At 41.7% G+C, this 15,729-nt stretch overlaps 1 protein-coding gene across 1 annotated transcript; it reads right to left on the reverse strand.

The window, feature by feature from the left end:
* Positions 1–1,081: 1,081 nt before the first annotated feature.
* Positions 1,082–2,841, reverse strand: LOC309545488 (importin subunit alpha-1-like). The gene is given in 2 exon segments (XM_082244696.1): positions 1,082–1,697; positions 1,701–2,841. Coding segments are annotated over 2 exon segments (1,578 nt in total). The 5' UTR covers positions 2,790–2,841; the 3' UTR covers positions 1,082–1,208.
* Between the last annotated feature and the right edge of the window lie 12,888 nt (positions 2,842–15,729).

A 15,729-nucleotide genomic window follows, 5' to 3' on the forward strand; every position in this document is an offset into this window, starting at 1 on the left:
GGCTGCTGAAAAACATCCCCACAGCATGATGCTGCCACCACCATGTTTCACTGTAGGGAAGGTATTCTTTGGGTGATGTGATGTGTTGGGTTTGCGCCATAGCATTTTCTTTGATGGCCGAAAAGTTCAATTTTAGTCTCATCAGACCAGAGCACCTTCCTCCATTCATTTTGGGAGTCTCCCACCTGCCTTTTCGCAAACTCAAAACGTGCCATTTAGTTTTTTGCTAAAAGTAATGGCTTTCTTCTGGCCACTCTGCCATAAAGCCCAATTCTATGGAGCGTACAGCCTATTGTCGTCCTATGTAAAGATGCTCCAGTGTCTGCTGTGGATCTCTGCAGCTCCTCCAGGTTTACCCTAGGTCTCTGTGCTGCCTCTGTGAAAAATGCCCTTCTTGCCCGGCCCTGTGTTTTGGTGGGTGGCCGTCTCTTGGCAGGTTTGCTGTTTGTGCCATGTTCTTTCCATTTGGTTATGATAGTTTTGATGGTGCTTCTGGGGATCATCAAAGATTTGGATATTTTTTATAACCAAACCCTGACTTGTACTTAACAACATTGTCTCTTACTTGTTTGGAGAGTTCCTTGGTCTTCGTGGCAGTTTTTGGTTAGTGGTGCCTCTTGCTTAGGTGTTGCAGCCTCTGGGGCCTTTCAAAAAAGGTGTGTATATGTAACGACAGATCAAGTGACACTTAGATTGCACACAGGTGGACATCATTTCACTAATTTTTCATTACAAATGTTTTTATTAGACACCTTTTATAAATTGCAGGCTGTACAAGTCACATTGTAAACTTGCAGACCTCCTCAGACCTTGCAGGGACCTGCGAACCTACCCACTGATGAGGACCGTTCTTCTGAACAGAAGAACCTTCACCATACCCCCTGCCAGGAGGGTGAAGGAAAAAGCAGGTCTTATTCAAAACAGAACAGATTTGCCCTGCAAGCAGGCAGAACTGAATCAGGGCCAGGGGACGCCCTGAGCAAGCAGCTGGATTATCCAGCTGAGACCAATACAGCAGAGGGTTGAAACCCCCTACAGCTATAGAGGCCTTAGTGTAAAAGGACAAAAAAAAGTTGAGTATGGGAAATACAGAATATAGTAAAACTATTTACATGTTCACACGTAAGAGATTCACAGTATGTACAGAACAGGAAAAGTGCCAAGTAACATAGAAAAAGACAGAAGAAACAACCACAGGGGTAAAGTGCTTAGAAGTCGAAGGTGGTGTGCGTGCCGCTGGGGAGCTGGAAAGCATAGCCATCCTCTGAGGCTTCTGGAGCCAGAGCTTCCTCTTCATCATCCTCTGATGCAAAGTATTTCTCAATAAGAAGAGCGGAAGCCTTGTAGACTTGCTCATTCTCATGGGACTGCAGGGCCTCAATACGGTCCAGACCGCCACATTCTTCCACCATCACGCACAGCTTCTCCGTCTCCCCGAGTTTTTCAGCAGCAGCAAAGATGTTGGTGAAGGTGTCCAGGATGACCAGCACTGTCTTGCTGTCCTTAGTGGAGAGGAGGTTACACAGGGGATCGATGACACCAGATTGCACCAGGTAGATGATCTGGTTAATAGTCCCACCACTGGTGTAGTTGGTGACGGCCCACACAGCTTCCTTTTGTGTCTTGTAGTCACCCTTTCTCAGGATGTCAACCAGGTAGGGCACCAGGCCCTGGTCCACCACCTCCTGGATCTGGTCCTAACGCCCAGCTGTGATGTTGGACAGAGTCCAGGCCGACTCCTTCTGGATGTTGTTCTTGGGATGGGTGAGGAGCTCAGGGAATACGGCCAGGGCACCCGATTCCAGGACCACTTGTGTCTGCTCATCTGTTCCCATCACAATGTTGCCTATAGTCCTCAGGCAAGGGGTCATGATGGTCAGCTCTTTGCACCCCAACAGCTGCACAATTCTAGGGACCATTCCTGTTTGCACCACCACATCAATGCGGTCATTGGAGCCATCAGTCAGGTAAGAGATGGCCCAGCATGTGTCTGCCAGGACTTCCCGGTCATCATGGTGCAGAAGACGAACCAAAGTGGGCAGGATCTCCTTGACAGCCTCAATAGGGGGTGCTGGGTTCTTGTTGCGGCACAAGTTGGACAGGATCCAGGTCAGGTTTCTGAGGTAGCCAGTAGGAAGAGATGAGAGTTCGGGAACAGCCAGTAATGCCAATAGTGGACCCACAGCCCCGTGTTTAATGACCAGGTCTCTGTAGGAGGATCCATCACCTGCAATGTTGCCCAGAGCCCAGACAGCCTGCTCACAGATGTGAGAGTGAGGGGAAGCCAGCAGAGCAATGAAGGCAGGGATGGCTCCACCATCTACCACAGCCCGGATCTGGTCGGAGTTTCCAGAGGCAATGTTGGTGAGGGCCCATGAAGCCTCAAACTGCATAGGACTGCAGTCTTCACCGCACAAGAAGGCGACAAGTTTAGGGATGAGGCCAGCTTGGATGATCTTGTCGATGGGAGGCTCGCGTTCCCGAGAAAGAAGCTTCCGGGCAGCTTGTATGGCCTGTAGCTGTACGTCCATGCTTGCATTGCTGACCCCACGGACGATCTCCTCCACAGTCCACTGAGCAGAAGCCCATCCACTTTGGTTCCTCTCCCGCAGCGGAGATACTGGCTCTTCAGGGAAAGAACTGACATTTCTCCTCTTCAACAACTGATCATCCTTCTTGGCCTTGCGGAGCTCCACATTGACCTCCACCCTCCTGCGTCTCATCTCCGAGGTGTCCCTGCCCTTGTTCTTGAAGAGGTTCAGACGGGCGGCATTCTCATTGTTGGCCATGTTCACGGTATGCAGTTTAAGTGAGAAGACAAGACAACACCTCCAGCCGGATCCCGAGCTCATTTCACTAATTTTGTGACTTATGAAGGTAATTGGTTGCACCAGAGCTTTTTATGGGCTTCATAACAAAGGGGGTGAATACATAACCACATGCCAATTTTCTGTTTTCTATTTCTAAAAAATAGTTTTATGTATAGATTTTTCTCATTTCACTTCACCAGCTTAGACTATTGTGTTCTGATCCATCACATAAAATTCAGATTAACAAAACATTGAACTTAAGGCTGTAATGTAACAAAAGAGAGAGTCGAGGGGGGTGAATACTTTTGCAGGGCACTGTACATTACGACGATCACAAATTATATCCTTGACTATAAATTGATGAGTATAGAGAGATCCAATGTGTTTCAAAAATAGTTTTATGGTTTTTCTTCAGGTATGCTCCTTCTTAGAAGTGATGATGCCCATACATTGTTAAAGGGGCTTGGGCAAAGATTTTTTGGGCTTTGTGGCCCAATTATTGCACCAAAAGGAAGGGGTTGAACTTAGGTTTTGAAGTTGAGGCCTGAGTAGAGCGATTAGGTGCTCTGCATTTTGCAGAGGTAGAGGCTCCTGAAGAGGGAAGTTTTGGAATCTTCTGCTGTAGAAATAAAACTTTCCCTTGGTTAACTCCCTTGGAATTGGCTAAGTTCCTCTCCAAACATCTTCCTTGAAAAGGCATGTGTGTGAGGAGCTTTTTACAGGCAGCCACTACTGTCCAGGCCACTAGCCACAATATTCTGTACATTAGAACAGAAATTAAGACCATTCCGGAAATTTTGGCTCATGACCTGTTCCAGGGAATCTGCACAAAACATGCAGAGTTGAAGGCAACTGCTGTAATTGCTCAGTTGAAGCAGAATCCTGTATGCAGTTTGACATACTGAAATTGCAGAGAGAGCTGGTTGCAGGGCTGGGCCTGCAAGAGTAAATCAAGCTTTTAACAGCATCTCAAACTTTCTATCTGCAGAAAGAAGGAAAGAAAGAACATCTTCAATAGGTAAAGTGAGAAGTTTCTTTAAGGCAGGAATAACCAAAGGAACAGACCAATTTTTTGTGAACTCTTTTTCTCACTGGATAGAGTTCAGCAGTTAAAGATATTGGGGCGAGCTGCAGATGGCAGCAGTGAGCCTTTTCATGTTTGCAAACATGTTGTGTGAAGCTCCCTCTTTGGCCCTGTTCACACCTGGGGCATTCATCTCTGAAGTTCCAAAATGCGCAACAAGCAAAATCCCATTTATTTCAATGGCCCCTGATTACACCTGAGCATTTTTCAGCTCGTAAAACATTCATCTCTGAAGTTCAAAAACGCCCAACAAGCAAAATCCCATTTATTTCAATGGCCCCTGTTCATATTTGAGTGTTTTGTCACCTGAAGCAAAATGCCTGAAGCTCAAAAAAGTACATGAGCTTCTTTTTTGGCAAATTACAAGCGTTTTTGGTCAGATATCAATGATTGCCTCCAAACACCTGCAAAAAATGCCCGAAAAAGATACGCTCAGCTGTGAATGGAGCTTTACCGCAGCAATCTGGGAAGACAGTTCTTCTGCAGCTTCTTCAAATATTGCCTCAACATGCTCTTTATTCCTTTCAGTGTCTGCCTTGTCTAGGGCAGGTATATCGGGGGTTTAACTCAGAGAAAAGGCCGTAGGTGAAAAGGCAAAGTGACTGAGCCCAGGGAAAAGGTGGCTGAACTAGGCTGAACATTATTTGTTCAAGGTATTGTGACCTTGACACAGAATATTCTGCTTTTGTCAGATAGGCTGCTTGTTATGTGCCTGGAATAGAACTATAATCTGAAGCAGAGATTGGTATAAAAGCTGTCTCTTGCTCCGATGCAAAGGGTGCATTGTCACTCTGTGAATGAGTGTTGTGCTTGCCTTCAGTAGTGAAAATATTAGTCTGATTTTGCAATGGCTCCCTTTTGCCTGCCTCCAAAATAGCTATGCGTTAGAGTATTTCCATGTGGGGTACTCATAAACTAGGGTGCAGAATATAGGGTATAGTGTGTCCAACAGAAGAACGCAGCAAAGCAGGTGTAGCCTATCCTGTAGAGAATCCTAGTGGTTCATGGGTGGGAGGAAGTAACTTACTGTCACAAAAGGGCTCTAGATAGAAATGGTAGTAAAAAGAAAAATCTGCGGTGTGATGTCACACCTGGCCATCCATCTGAGACTAAGCTCTAAGTGGTTGAGTTTTAGTGGCACACTTGAAAAGGTTACACTCTTGTTATAGTATCTCACTGGTCTTTTAAAGTAGCAGTGAAAAGCATGCAGGGTGGCCCTGTCTTACCTGTGCACAACGCTGGACTGTATATAAAGCCCAAACTTCAGGGTCTAGGTTCCATAGACCATGGCCCTGGACCTGTAAGGCTCCCAAGGTTCACTAAGGTTGCTCCCATCTGGGTGCACTGCTTCTATTTTTGGTGTTAAAAGGAAATGAGGAGTTGATTGAAGCATTTGAAGATAACATAATAAAGAACAAAAAAAAAACAGTTAAGCTAGAAGCTATTTCTCCATGAAGGCAAAGTGGTCCATTACCTTAGGACACTAGCAAAAATCTCAGAGTGGGGTGGGATTATATTGGAGGCACTCAGTGAGCATGTCCTCTAAAGCTTGCCAGTGTCCAGTTCCCTGAAGGTATGAGCCTATAATTAAGGGTCTATGAATACTTTGCCTGTGTCCTGTACTATATGATTAGGATATTTCCTTGGTGTGTTTCGGTATAGGGTCAGAAGAAAGGCAGAACAATATCATCACTGAGGTTGAAAGAAGAGACCACCTTGTCCCTATGTAGTACAAGAAATGGCTCCTTACAAGAAAGGGCCATTAGGTCAAAACCCACCAAACAGTTGTAATAGCTCCTAGGAAGGCAACCTTACATGTCTCCCAAAGGCATGTCTATAAATGGCTTAAAGGGGGTCTTTAGAGCACAGGGAGCACCAGGTTCAGATTTTAAGGTGAGACAGAAAGTCAAATAGGGGGATTAATATGGGCAACTTCCTGCAGAAAAGTCTTGATTAAGGACTGTGAAGCAAGAGGTTTCTAGAAAAGATTGGCTAAAGCAGAAACCTATTCCTTGAGGTTAATTAGGGCCACATGCTGGTCAAGACCAGATTGAGAAAAGGCCAAGGAACCAACAACAGAGTTCTCCGTGGGGATACTCCAGGCAAAGTAGGCCTTTGTGTTTCATGTGCATTAGTAGCTTTTGTGGGAGGTAGATTTTTTTGCTCTGAGCAAGGTGGGGATGACTGAATGAGATGTACCCCTATCCTTTATGACCTGGGTTTTGAGAGTCATGCTGTTAAAGCCAGGAACTGAGAAGCAGAGTAGAATAGAGGGCCTTGTGCCAAGAAATCTGGACTGTCTTTAGGAGGCCAAGGCTCATCTGCCAGAAATCTGAGTATATCTGTGTACAATGTCCTTATAGAACAATTCAGAGTCATTAAAATCACTGGTAGAGAGTGGATTTGTTTCCCCAATGAGGAGAGGATGTCGAGTTGAAGAGTCTTGGAGTGAAACTGGACCAAAGGGACTGCTTCAAAAGGAGGCTACCATTAGGCCAACTACCCTCATGCAGATGCAAACTGAGTGGTGCCTTTTAGATCTGAGAGTCCGCAGGAGTGACTTATGGTGGTCATCTTTTCTGGGTGAAGATTTTGGCTTTGTTCAAGATTACAGCCAGGTACTCCAGACAGTGTGAGCCTGCGAGGGCTAGAAGGCAGCCTTTGAAAAGATGATTATCCGATCAAATGTTTGAAGGAACCAAGTAGTGCTTTGGGTGGTGGCTGACAATGTCGTAGTTAAGAAGTCCTTCTATAGAAGGTTGTCCAAGTATCTAGTGATATGGATTTCCTGGGTCCGCAGAAGTGCAGGAAGCAGAGCAAGCACTTTTTGGACACTTTGGCTGCAGAGGAGAGCCAAAAGGTAGTATTACAAATTAGAACAGGAAAAGCATTCTTGTTTAGGCAGCACAGTGGTTAAGTGGTTAGTAGTGTTGGACAAACAGTTCGGCCCAACCATGAGTTCAAGCTGAACATTGGCTGTTCGCCAGTTCAGCGAACATCCAAATTGTTGGAGCGTTTGCACTACGCACTCTACAGTGCATTGGAAGCCCTGATTGGCTGAAGCAATGAAGGCTTTGCCCAATTAGGGCACATAGCACTGTCAGAGCAATGATTGGATACAGTCATGATGACTCTCTCCAATCATGGCTCATTGCTCTTATTCCCACCCCACACTAAAAAAGGTTCCTTCCAAGAGCAGCCATTTGCAGTGTGAGATAGATTGGACAGGGTTCGGCTCATCACCACTAGCGAGTTAGTGTTCTATTGTGATTCCATTGTGAGTGTAAAGTATCAGTGTACAGTAAATCCCCCTCCATTGCGGGGGTTACGTTCCGGACCCAGCCGCGAAAAGTGAAAATCCGCAAAATAGAAAAACCCTATTAAAATGCATTGTAGGCATGTTTTTTTTACTGTCACTGTACATGTAAAAACATTTTAAGGTCTTTAAACACACTTTTAAAACAATAGAAACTAATTTAAACACATAAAAGATACAGAGAGACATAGCAAGAGCTATAGAAAACACAAAAATATTTCATTTTTATTGATTTATATAGTAAAATAACATTACAAAAAAAAAAAACGCAATATACCGGGACCGCAAAAACTGAACCGCGATGGAGCGGGGGTTTACTGTAGTGTGAATATAGTGATAGTGCAGCGTGAGTGTAATTCAACTGTTCATTTTTACTGTAGTGTCAGTTTAGTGTGTCAGGGCAGGTTTACTTCAGTATATTGAAGTGTGTCAGTATAGAGTGTCAGGGCAGTTTTACTGCAGTATATTGTAGTGCGTCTGGGTAGTTTTACTGCAGTATAGTAGTGCGTCTGGGCAGTTTTACTGCAGTATATTGAAATGTGTCAGGGCAATTTTACTGCAGTATAGTGAAGTGCGTCAGTGCGCTTTTACTGCAGTATAGTGTAATGTGTCAGGGCATGTTTACTGCAGGATATTGAAGTGTGTTATTGCACATTTACTCCAGTATATTAAAGTGTGTTAGTGCACATTTACTGCAGTATATTGAAGCACATCAGTGCAGTTTTACTGCAGTATATTAAAATGCATTAGTGCAGTTTTACAACAGTATATTAGAGTGTGTCAGTGGAGTGTGTCTGTGTAATGAGTACTCAAGTTAACCACCTTGGCGGTAATCCCGAGCGTGACTCGGGGTTGATTTTTTCTATCAGGAGCGGTAACCCCGAGTCACGCTCGGGGTGGATGTGCAGAGAGCGCAGCGGTGTTCTCTTACCTTCTCCTGGCGATCCAGCGATGATCTCTCATTGCTGAGATCGCCAGCCGAGAGTCCAGCCGCTCCTCCGTCGGTGTGATGACTTCCTAGTTCCGTTCCCTGCAGCAGCAATGCTGCATGGGAGCGGAACTAGGGAGGGAAATTCAAAAAAAAAAAAAACGTTGCACAAAACACATTATATATACACACACACACACACACACCGGTATATATATATATATATATATATATATATATATATATATGCACACACACACATATATATATATATATATATAAAATTATATTATTGATTCAATTATAATTCATGCGTTATATAATATGTGTGTATATATATATATATATATATATATATATATATATACACACACACATATATCTATATATAATATATAATGCATGAATTATAATCTAATCAATAATATAATTTTATTATATATATTAAATAATAAAACAATATTATTGATTCGATTATAATTCATGCGTTTGTGTTTCAAATTGATCACATCTGGGATGTCTACTAGAGTCTTGTTTTGGTCAGGTTTAAGTTCAGTAATTACTAAGAATTGTAGGCCTATAATACATAACGCCAAATTTCCATGAAAACAATTGTACCGCTTTTGGTATGTAATTCCTGACCTAATCATACCGCCAGGGAGGTTAAAGTGCACCAAACACCACTTTCCATTGATTAAAGTGCATTCAGGTACACATATAACCCTATCTCTTTCACATTTCGGTAATAACTCCCCCCCCCCCACATCATGTCTGGGAGGCCAGCAAGGGGAGGCAGATGTTCCCATGGCACTGTGAGGGGGTCAGCAGTGTATGTGTTCACAGGCAAAGTTAGATGTGGTCTGTCCTTAGACAGGGCACCATTTCCTCCGTTTAGCGATGTTGCCTGTGCTATCCAGCCACAGCATGCAGAGGAGGTGGTGGACTGACTTTACTAAACCACCTTCATTTACCTAAGCAGAGACTAGTGCGCAGTCCACCGCAGCTGCCAGAGCGGCTTATTCTGCCTCCTTGTCCACAGCTACTCCTGCCATAGCTCCAGCATCATGCATTTAGGAGTCAGCGAAGTTTTTTGAACACAGCATCAGCCACTTGCTCCTTGATGTTGCACAGGCATTACTTGATTCTGATGTTGGTTCTGAGGTTGGGAAAGATAGGAACATGAGCCTACAGAGAGGGGAAAACACTGGTAAACAACAAATTGTCAGTCATGATCCCCCAGCCGGCACGTAATGCCAAGTTGGTGCCAGAAATGAGGATAGAGGGGATGATGATGATGAAGTCACTGACGTGACTTGGTTGCCGCATAGAGCAGAGGAGGAAAGTGAGGGTGAGGCACAACCCAAACGAGGCAGCCATCATGGAAAAGTACAGAACAGCCACCCTATTCCAACACATTGTGGAGCTGTTATCTCCCAGCCCACTTCCCACAACTCAGCTGTCTGGGCCTTTTTTTTATCATATGTGCAGCCGATCGCACTTTTGAAATTGGCAAACTTTGCCTTAAGCAGATTAAGCGTGGCAAAAACACCAGCCATTTGGATACCACATGCTTGACAAGGCATTTAACCTCCCACCACTCAGCCTATTAGCAAAAGCATCTGAAAGCCACTCAAAAGGGACGCAATTCTGTTCCTCCTCACTCCTCACCTTTTAGGTCTACCCTGCTATATAGAACAAATTAATAAAAACAGTGCTTGCTAAATGGAATAAATAACAAATAAAGTGTTAGACGTGCTAAGAAAAGGTGTATCAGCATTTAAAGTGCAAAAGAATCCCTATAATACGTAGATCAATAAATAAATGTGCAAAATAAGCAATGTAATCAAATATATATATATATATACAAATAAATAATTGAGTTCATAAATACATGCACATACTAGTAAAGTTCAATTCATAAATAAGTGCATGCAGTAATAAAGTTAATCAAATGTCCTGAAAAACTGTGCAAAGGTGCTCAAAAAAGTGCTCAGGTGCCTTATTTTCTTATTGCTGGAAGGTGCTCATCCATGTAAAGATGCCACTCACCCCTCTTGCACCCCCACTCACCAGAAATGAAGACCCCCTCTGGGCCAAATGCCGCCTTAATGGTTAACAGTGAGTGTGGAGTCCTGGGTATCATCCAGCAGTAACATTTAGTGCAAATGTCCAAAAATAGTTTCCTTAGCAGGCTCAGCCAAAATTAAATAAGAAGAGCGTAGTGTAATATTGTTTTAAAAGATTATTTATTAAGTAGGTCACAAATATACTCACAAAGTCGAAAAAAACAGGAAGTGACACAATTGGTTAAACCGGAAATTACGTCAACGCGTTTTGCCCGCCTACGCGAGCATCATCAAATTTTTGGCATAATAGTCATTCTATTTATATATTCAAGATAGCAACTGCCCTCCGGTTTTCAGCAATAGAGAGACAAATCAATTTATGTATACAATAGTCGTCACTTCCTTTAAACAATCTACTCATCCATATGATATAATATACAGGAAATTCAAATAGGATTAAAAGCATTCTGTATAATATGATAATAAATAATAACAAAATGGCGTAAATAAAAAAATGGCATAAATAAAAATATAAAAATAAACATAAATAAATAAATAATAAATGCCAAAATAAAAGTGAAAATTAAAAAAAATTTATATAAATATAAAAAAATAAAAATAAGGATAAAATAAAAATAAAAAAATAAAAAATAAAATATAAAAAAGAAAATAAAAAATATATAGTGAAAAATGAAAATAAACATATAAACTACCAATTACATAAAAAGCAATTCAAATCCAGATCAATATTCAACCCTAACGGATTAAGAGTACCCATCCTATAAATCCACTAAGTTTTATTTTGTGAAACCAATTTCTTCAAATTTCTACCTCTCCAGTGGACCTGCACTTTGTCGATACCACAGAATGTCAAAACACTAGGGTCTCGGTTGTGACACAATCTGAAGTGGTTGGACAAACTGGAACTGTGGTTTCCATAACCTTTTTAATATTGTTCACATGTTCCCTCTCACCCTTACCTCCTTTCTGGACGGACTCGCATATTGCAACCCACAAGAGCATGAGAGAAGACAGGTGACATGAGTGGAATCACAGGTAATACATTTCTTAATAAAATAGGAGACATCTTGAGAATTGGACCTAAAATCTATAGTTTTCCTTTTCCTAAATTTAGATTTTTTTTTAATTTTTTTTCTGTTTTTAATATTTCATTGAAGAATTTAAATGGGTAACAACGTTTGACATACAGAATATTGAGAAAAAAGTGCAGTCAAAAAACGGTAACAGGGTATAATAAACAACTGCAACTACAGGTAAATCGTGAGGGCTGGTAGACAAGGAGGGTGATAAAATAGGTGATCACGAGAGAATTATAACTGGCGCTGCCAACCCACAGGCACCCTATAAAGGGAGCTCGCTGTGCCCGGGTGGGGAGGCGCAACCAATCAACTGTTGTACAGGGAGGGAACAGTACCAAAATTTACAGTACCGCGTGGGAAGGGGCAGGTGGATGAGAGGAACTGCATGGGTATCCAAACAGGAAAGACAAGGGTTACAGTCAGCTGAAATTAGGGTGTTTGTTGAACTCGTTAACCATTAAGCTGTATATAAAGCCTCAAGGCAGATTTAAACAGAGTCGTTGCAGGTGCTACAACATATGTATGCAGAAGGAAGGAAGTAGGGTGGGGAGAGAGAGGACAGAAAAAAGAGAGTAACAAGAGGGGGCGAGGAGAAAGGGGGAGAGAAATGGATGGAGGGGGGGGGGGAAGAGGGAGGATCTCCGGGGGGGAGCATAAGGAGTAGAGGTATTCAAACCCCAGGAATGGTTTAGGGCAGTAATAGGGAGTTATCAAAATTAGGGGGAAGAAAATTATCAACCCAAGGTTGCCAGAGTCTGTCGAATTTCTCGACTTTATCTGTCCAGACAGCATTGATTTTGGCGTGGATCATGACGTTGGTGATTCAGTGTTTCACTTCAGGTAAAGGTAAGTGTTGGGAGTTTGTGTCAAAATTTGGAGACGTTATCAGGCTTCACATTCAAAAGAGCCAGGAGGGGTCGGGTGAGATTGGCTCGTCCATCAGGGTGGAGAGAATGTGGAAGACAGCCTGTCAAAACTTTTGCACTGTTGGAAAGGTCCACCAGATGTGCATGTGCGTGCCTGCATCCGGACAGTCCCAAAAGCATACTGCAGAATATGAGGGTAAATAGTTTGCAATGCGTGCAGGTACTTAATACCATCACATTAGCACTTTGTAATTTGTTTCCGAGGCTACTATATTTTGTGAGGCCGCTTTCGTTGTTTGCCAGGTTTTGGACCAATTAAATATGGAAATTTTATATATTGCACATTTGACACAACTATAAAAACCCACCTGATCCAAAAAAGTGCATGTTTTGGTGGGAGGATTAATCACATTATGAGCTAGATTATTACGCAAGGTCGGTGGTTTGGTATATATAAATTGGGGCCAAGTGGGTAAAATATTGTTCAATGTAGTATGTTTCAGCAATAATGGGCAACGTTTGACAATATTCTCAAATGTTTATATTTGCAACTAAATCCTGTCATGAAGGCTAGGCCATAGTCTCTATTAGTATTATCCTTTTTCTTGTAAAGATTCCCCCTCTCAGTATTAAAAACTGCTTCTTTGGTCCAAATAAGGTCATTCATTTTGTAACCCTTTTCATGGAATCTATCAAAAATGGTATTAGCCTGTACACTAAAATCCTCATCCGAGTCGCAATTTCTTCTGATCCGAAGCATCTGGCTTTTAGGGATTGTATTAGGCCATCTAGGGTGATGACAACTCCCCAATGGGATGTAACCATTCCTATCTACCTCCTTAAAGTAGGTCTTGGTAAATAATCCTCTATTATTCTTGAATATGGTAAGATCTAAGAAATGAATTGAACTGAAATCTTGAGTGACTGAGAAGGAGATTCCATTTATATTATCCTGCATCCCTTCTACAAACCTGAGGAAGGATTCCTGTTAGCCAGACCACACTACTAGGATATCATCTATATATCTCCTATATAGTTTCAGTTCTGGGATCCTGCGACAAAAAATGGTCTCAGTCTCCCACTTGTTCATAAAGACATTAGCTACAGAAGGAGCCTATTTAGCTCCCATAGCTACGCCACGACACTGTCTGTAATACTTAGTATCACGCCAGAAGAAATTGTGACTTATTGTCAGGTCCAATGATTGAAGAATAAATTATTTTTGTTTCCTCTTAATTTTTGTGATTTCTAATGCCCACTTAGCTGCCTCAAGAGCATGAATTATTTCTAAGTTGGGTGTGCAAATAGTTTTCAAGTTCATGATTTGCTAAAGGTTGATTCTTTGCAAAGTGATTTTTGATGTTCATTTTCCTAACAAATTCATGTAGATCTATAAACAAATACAATTTGTTTATATTCCTATCAGAGGCAAATTTTAAACCTAATGCCAATACATTAAACTCTTCCTTAGTGAAACTTTCATCACTTAAAAATGCCTCTAGTTAAGTCTTTTTCTTTTTACCCTTCCCTCCTCTGCAACCTCTCGTCTTTCTCTTTCCTCCTCTCCTGTGTGAGGTTGATAGGGATCTACAGGATACCAGGGTCTCCAATCTCCCCTCCTGCCTGCTGCATTGTAATTCTACCCCCTCCCTCTGGAATTGGGTCCTCCCATTCCATGGGGGTCTTCCATAACCCCTTTTCTGAAAATCCCCTATAATGGTAAGGTCCCGAATAGTTACCCCCCCCTCTAGGGCCTTCATTCATAAATTGTTGGGGGGCCCATGCAGGTCCTCCTCTGTGGGGGCCTTGATTGGAACCTCTAGATTTGGGGGATCCTCTATAAGGACCACCATAGTGGTAATTTCTCAAGGGTTCAAATCTGTTAAAATCCGGTAAATTATACTGAGGTGTTTCTGATTGAGGGTTAGTATAATTTGTAGAATGGGTACCTCACCGATGTCTAACTGTCCTCTGCTCCCTATTGGAGGGGGTACGGGGGATTGGGGTGGAGATAGCAGGGGATTCCCTTTCATGTGAGGAGGCTCTGGAGGTTACTCCCTGTTCTTCCTGGTCTATTTGCCATTTATACACTTTGTGATTTCTGTAGTCATTAGTATCTCCAATATATTTTTTCATCTTTTCTTTTGCGTCTCTATCTACTTTATCAACTAATTCTTGTAAATGTTTCATTTTATCTTTAAATTCAGTGTTCTCTTCTAAGTTCACAAATTTATCTTAATCACATTGATATTAGCCTCCAATAATTTGAGTTTTTTCTTTTTCCTTGTTAATAATAGTTCTAGTAATCTTTTTTCTGTAAGGTTGCAAAAGTGGAACCATTCATCATCTAATTCCTTCCCTACTAGACCATCATTGGGGGCATATCCAACCTTAACCTTCTAGGGGTAATACCATCTTTGATATATTTCCCTAGGGTGAAGATATCCCACCAAGCTCTAATTTGTTTATCCAGATTACTCCTTAATTGTTTAAGTCCTGATGTAAATCTGCAATATTAGTATTAGGCAAGAAAAAAATCATCAGCATTTAGATTGCGACTTAACAAATGAAAAAACTTCCATAGCTGCTGGATACACTCAAAACAATAGATAAATAATAGTTAATAAAATAACCCGCGTTAGGTTGATTGCTATAATACAGTAAGCAGCTGCTGTTCACCCAATAGGAGGAATAGGGGGAAAGACAGAACAAATTATTAAAAACAGCACTTGCTAAATAGAATAAATAAAGTGTTAGATGTGCTAAGAAAATGTGTATTAGCGTTTAAAGTGCAAAAAAAAATTCTATAATATATAGGTCAATAAATAAATGTGCAAAATAGGGAATGTAATCAAATATATATATTGTGACATAAGGAAAGGGGAAGTCATTGAGGGGCGATATATTTCTCCTCGCTTTCTGTACTATGTACAGGATTAGTGGAACCCAGCCCATTTCGGATTTTGTGTCTCTCACCTGGATTGTTAATTTCTTAAATGATGGTACAGGTGAGATAGAAAAAAGGGAAGGCTGGGGCTTAATGTTGCTCTTGGCCTGGGATATGTCTAAATACAGAATGCTTTTAATCCTTTTTGAATTGTCTGTATATTGTATCATACGGATCTGTGGATTGTTTACAGGAAGTGACGACTATTGTATACATAAATTGATTAGTTTTTCTATTGGTGACAACCGGAGGGCGGTTGCTATCTTGAATATATAAATATAATGAAGATTTTGACGGAAATTATGTCCTTTGATGACACTCGGGAGGGCGGGTGAAACGTGATGACGTAATTTCCGGTTTAACCAATTGCGTCACTTCCTGTTTCCTCGTGGAACGCATCGAGACGGCGTTCCAGGAAGTTTTTCATACTATTATCTACTGCCTATGTTTTCTTCGACTTTGTGAGTATATTTGTGATCTACTTAATAAATAATCTTTTAAAACAATATTACACTACGATCTTCTTATTTCATATTGGCTGAGCCTGCTAAGGAATTGATTTTTGGACATTAGAACTAAATGTTACTGCTGGATGATACCCAGGACTCCACA

This window comes from Pelophylax lessonae (assembly GCF_965119305.1).
Source record: "Pelophylax lessonae genome assembly, chromosome: 2".
NCBI classification, from domain to species: domain Eukaryota; kingdom Metazoa; phylum Chordata; class Amphibia; order Anura; family Ranidae; genus Pelophylax; species Pelophylax lessonae.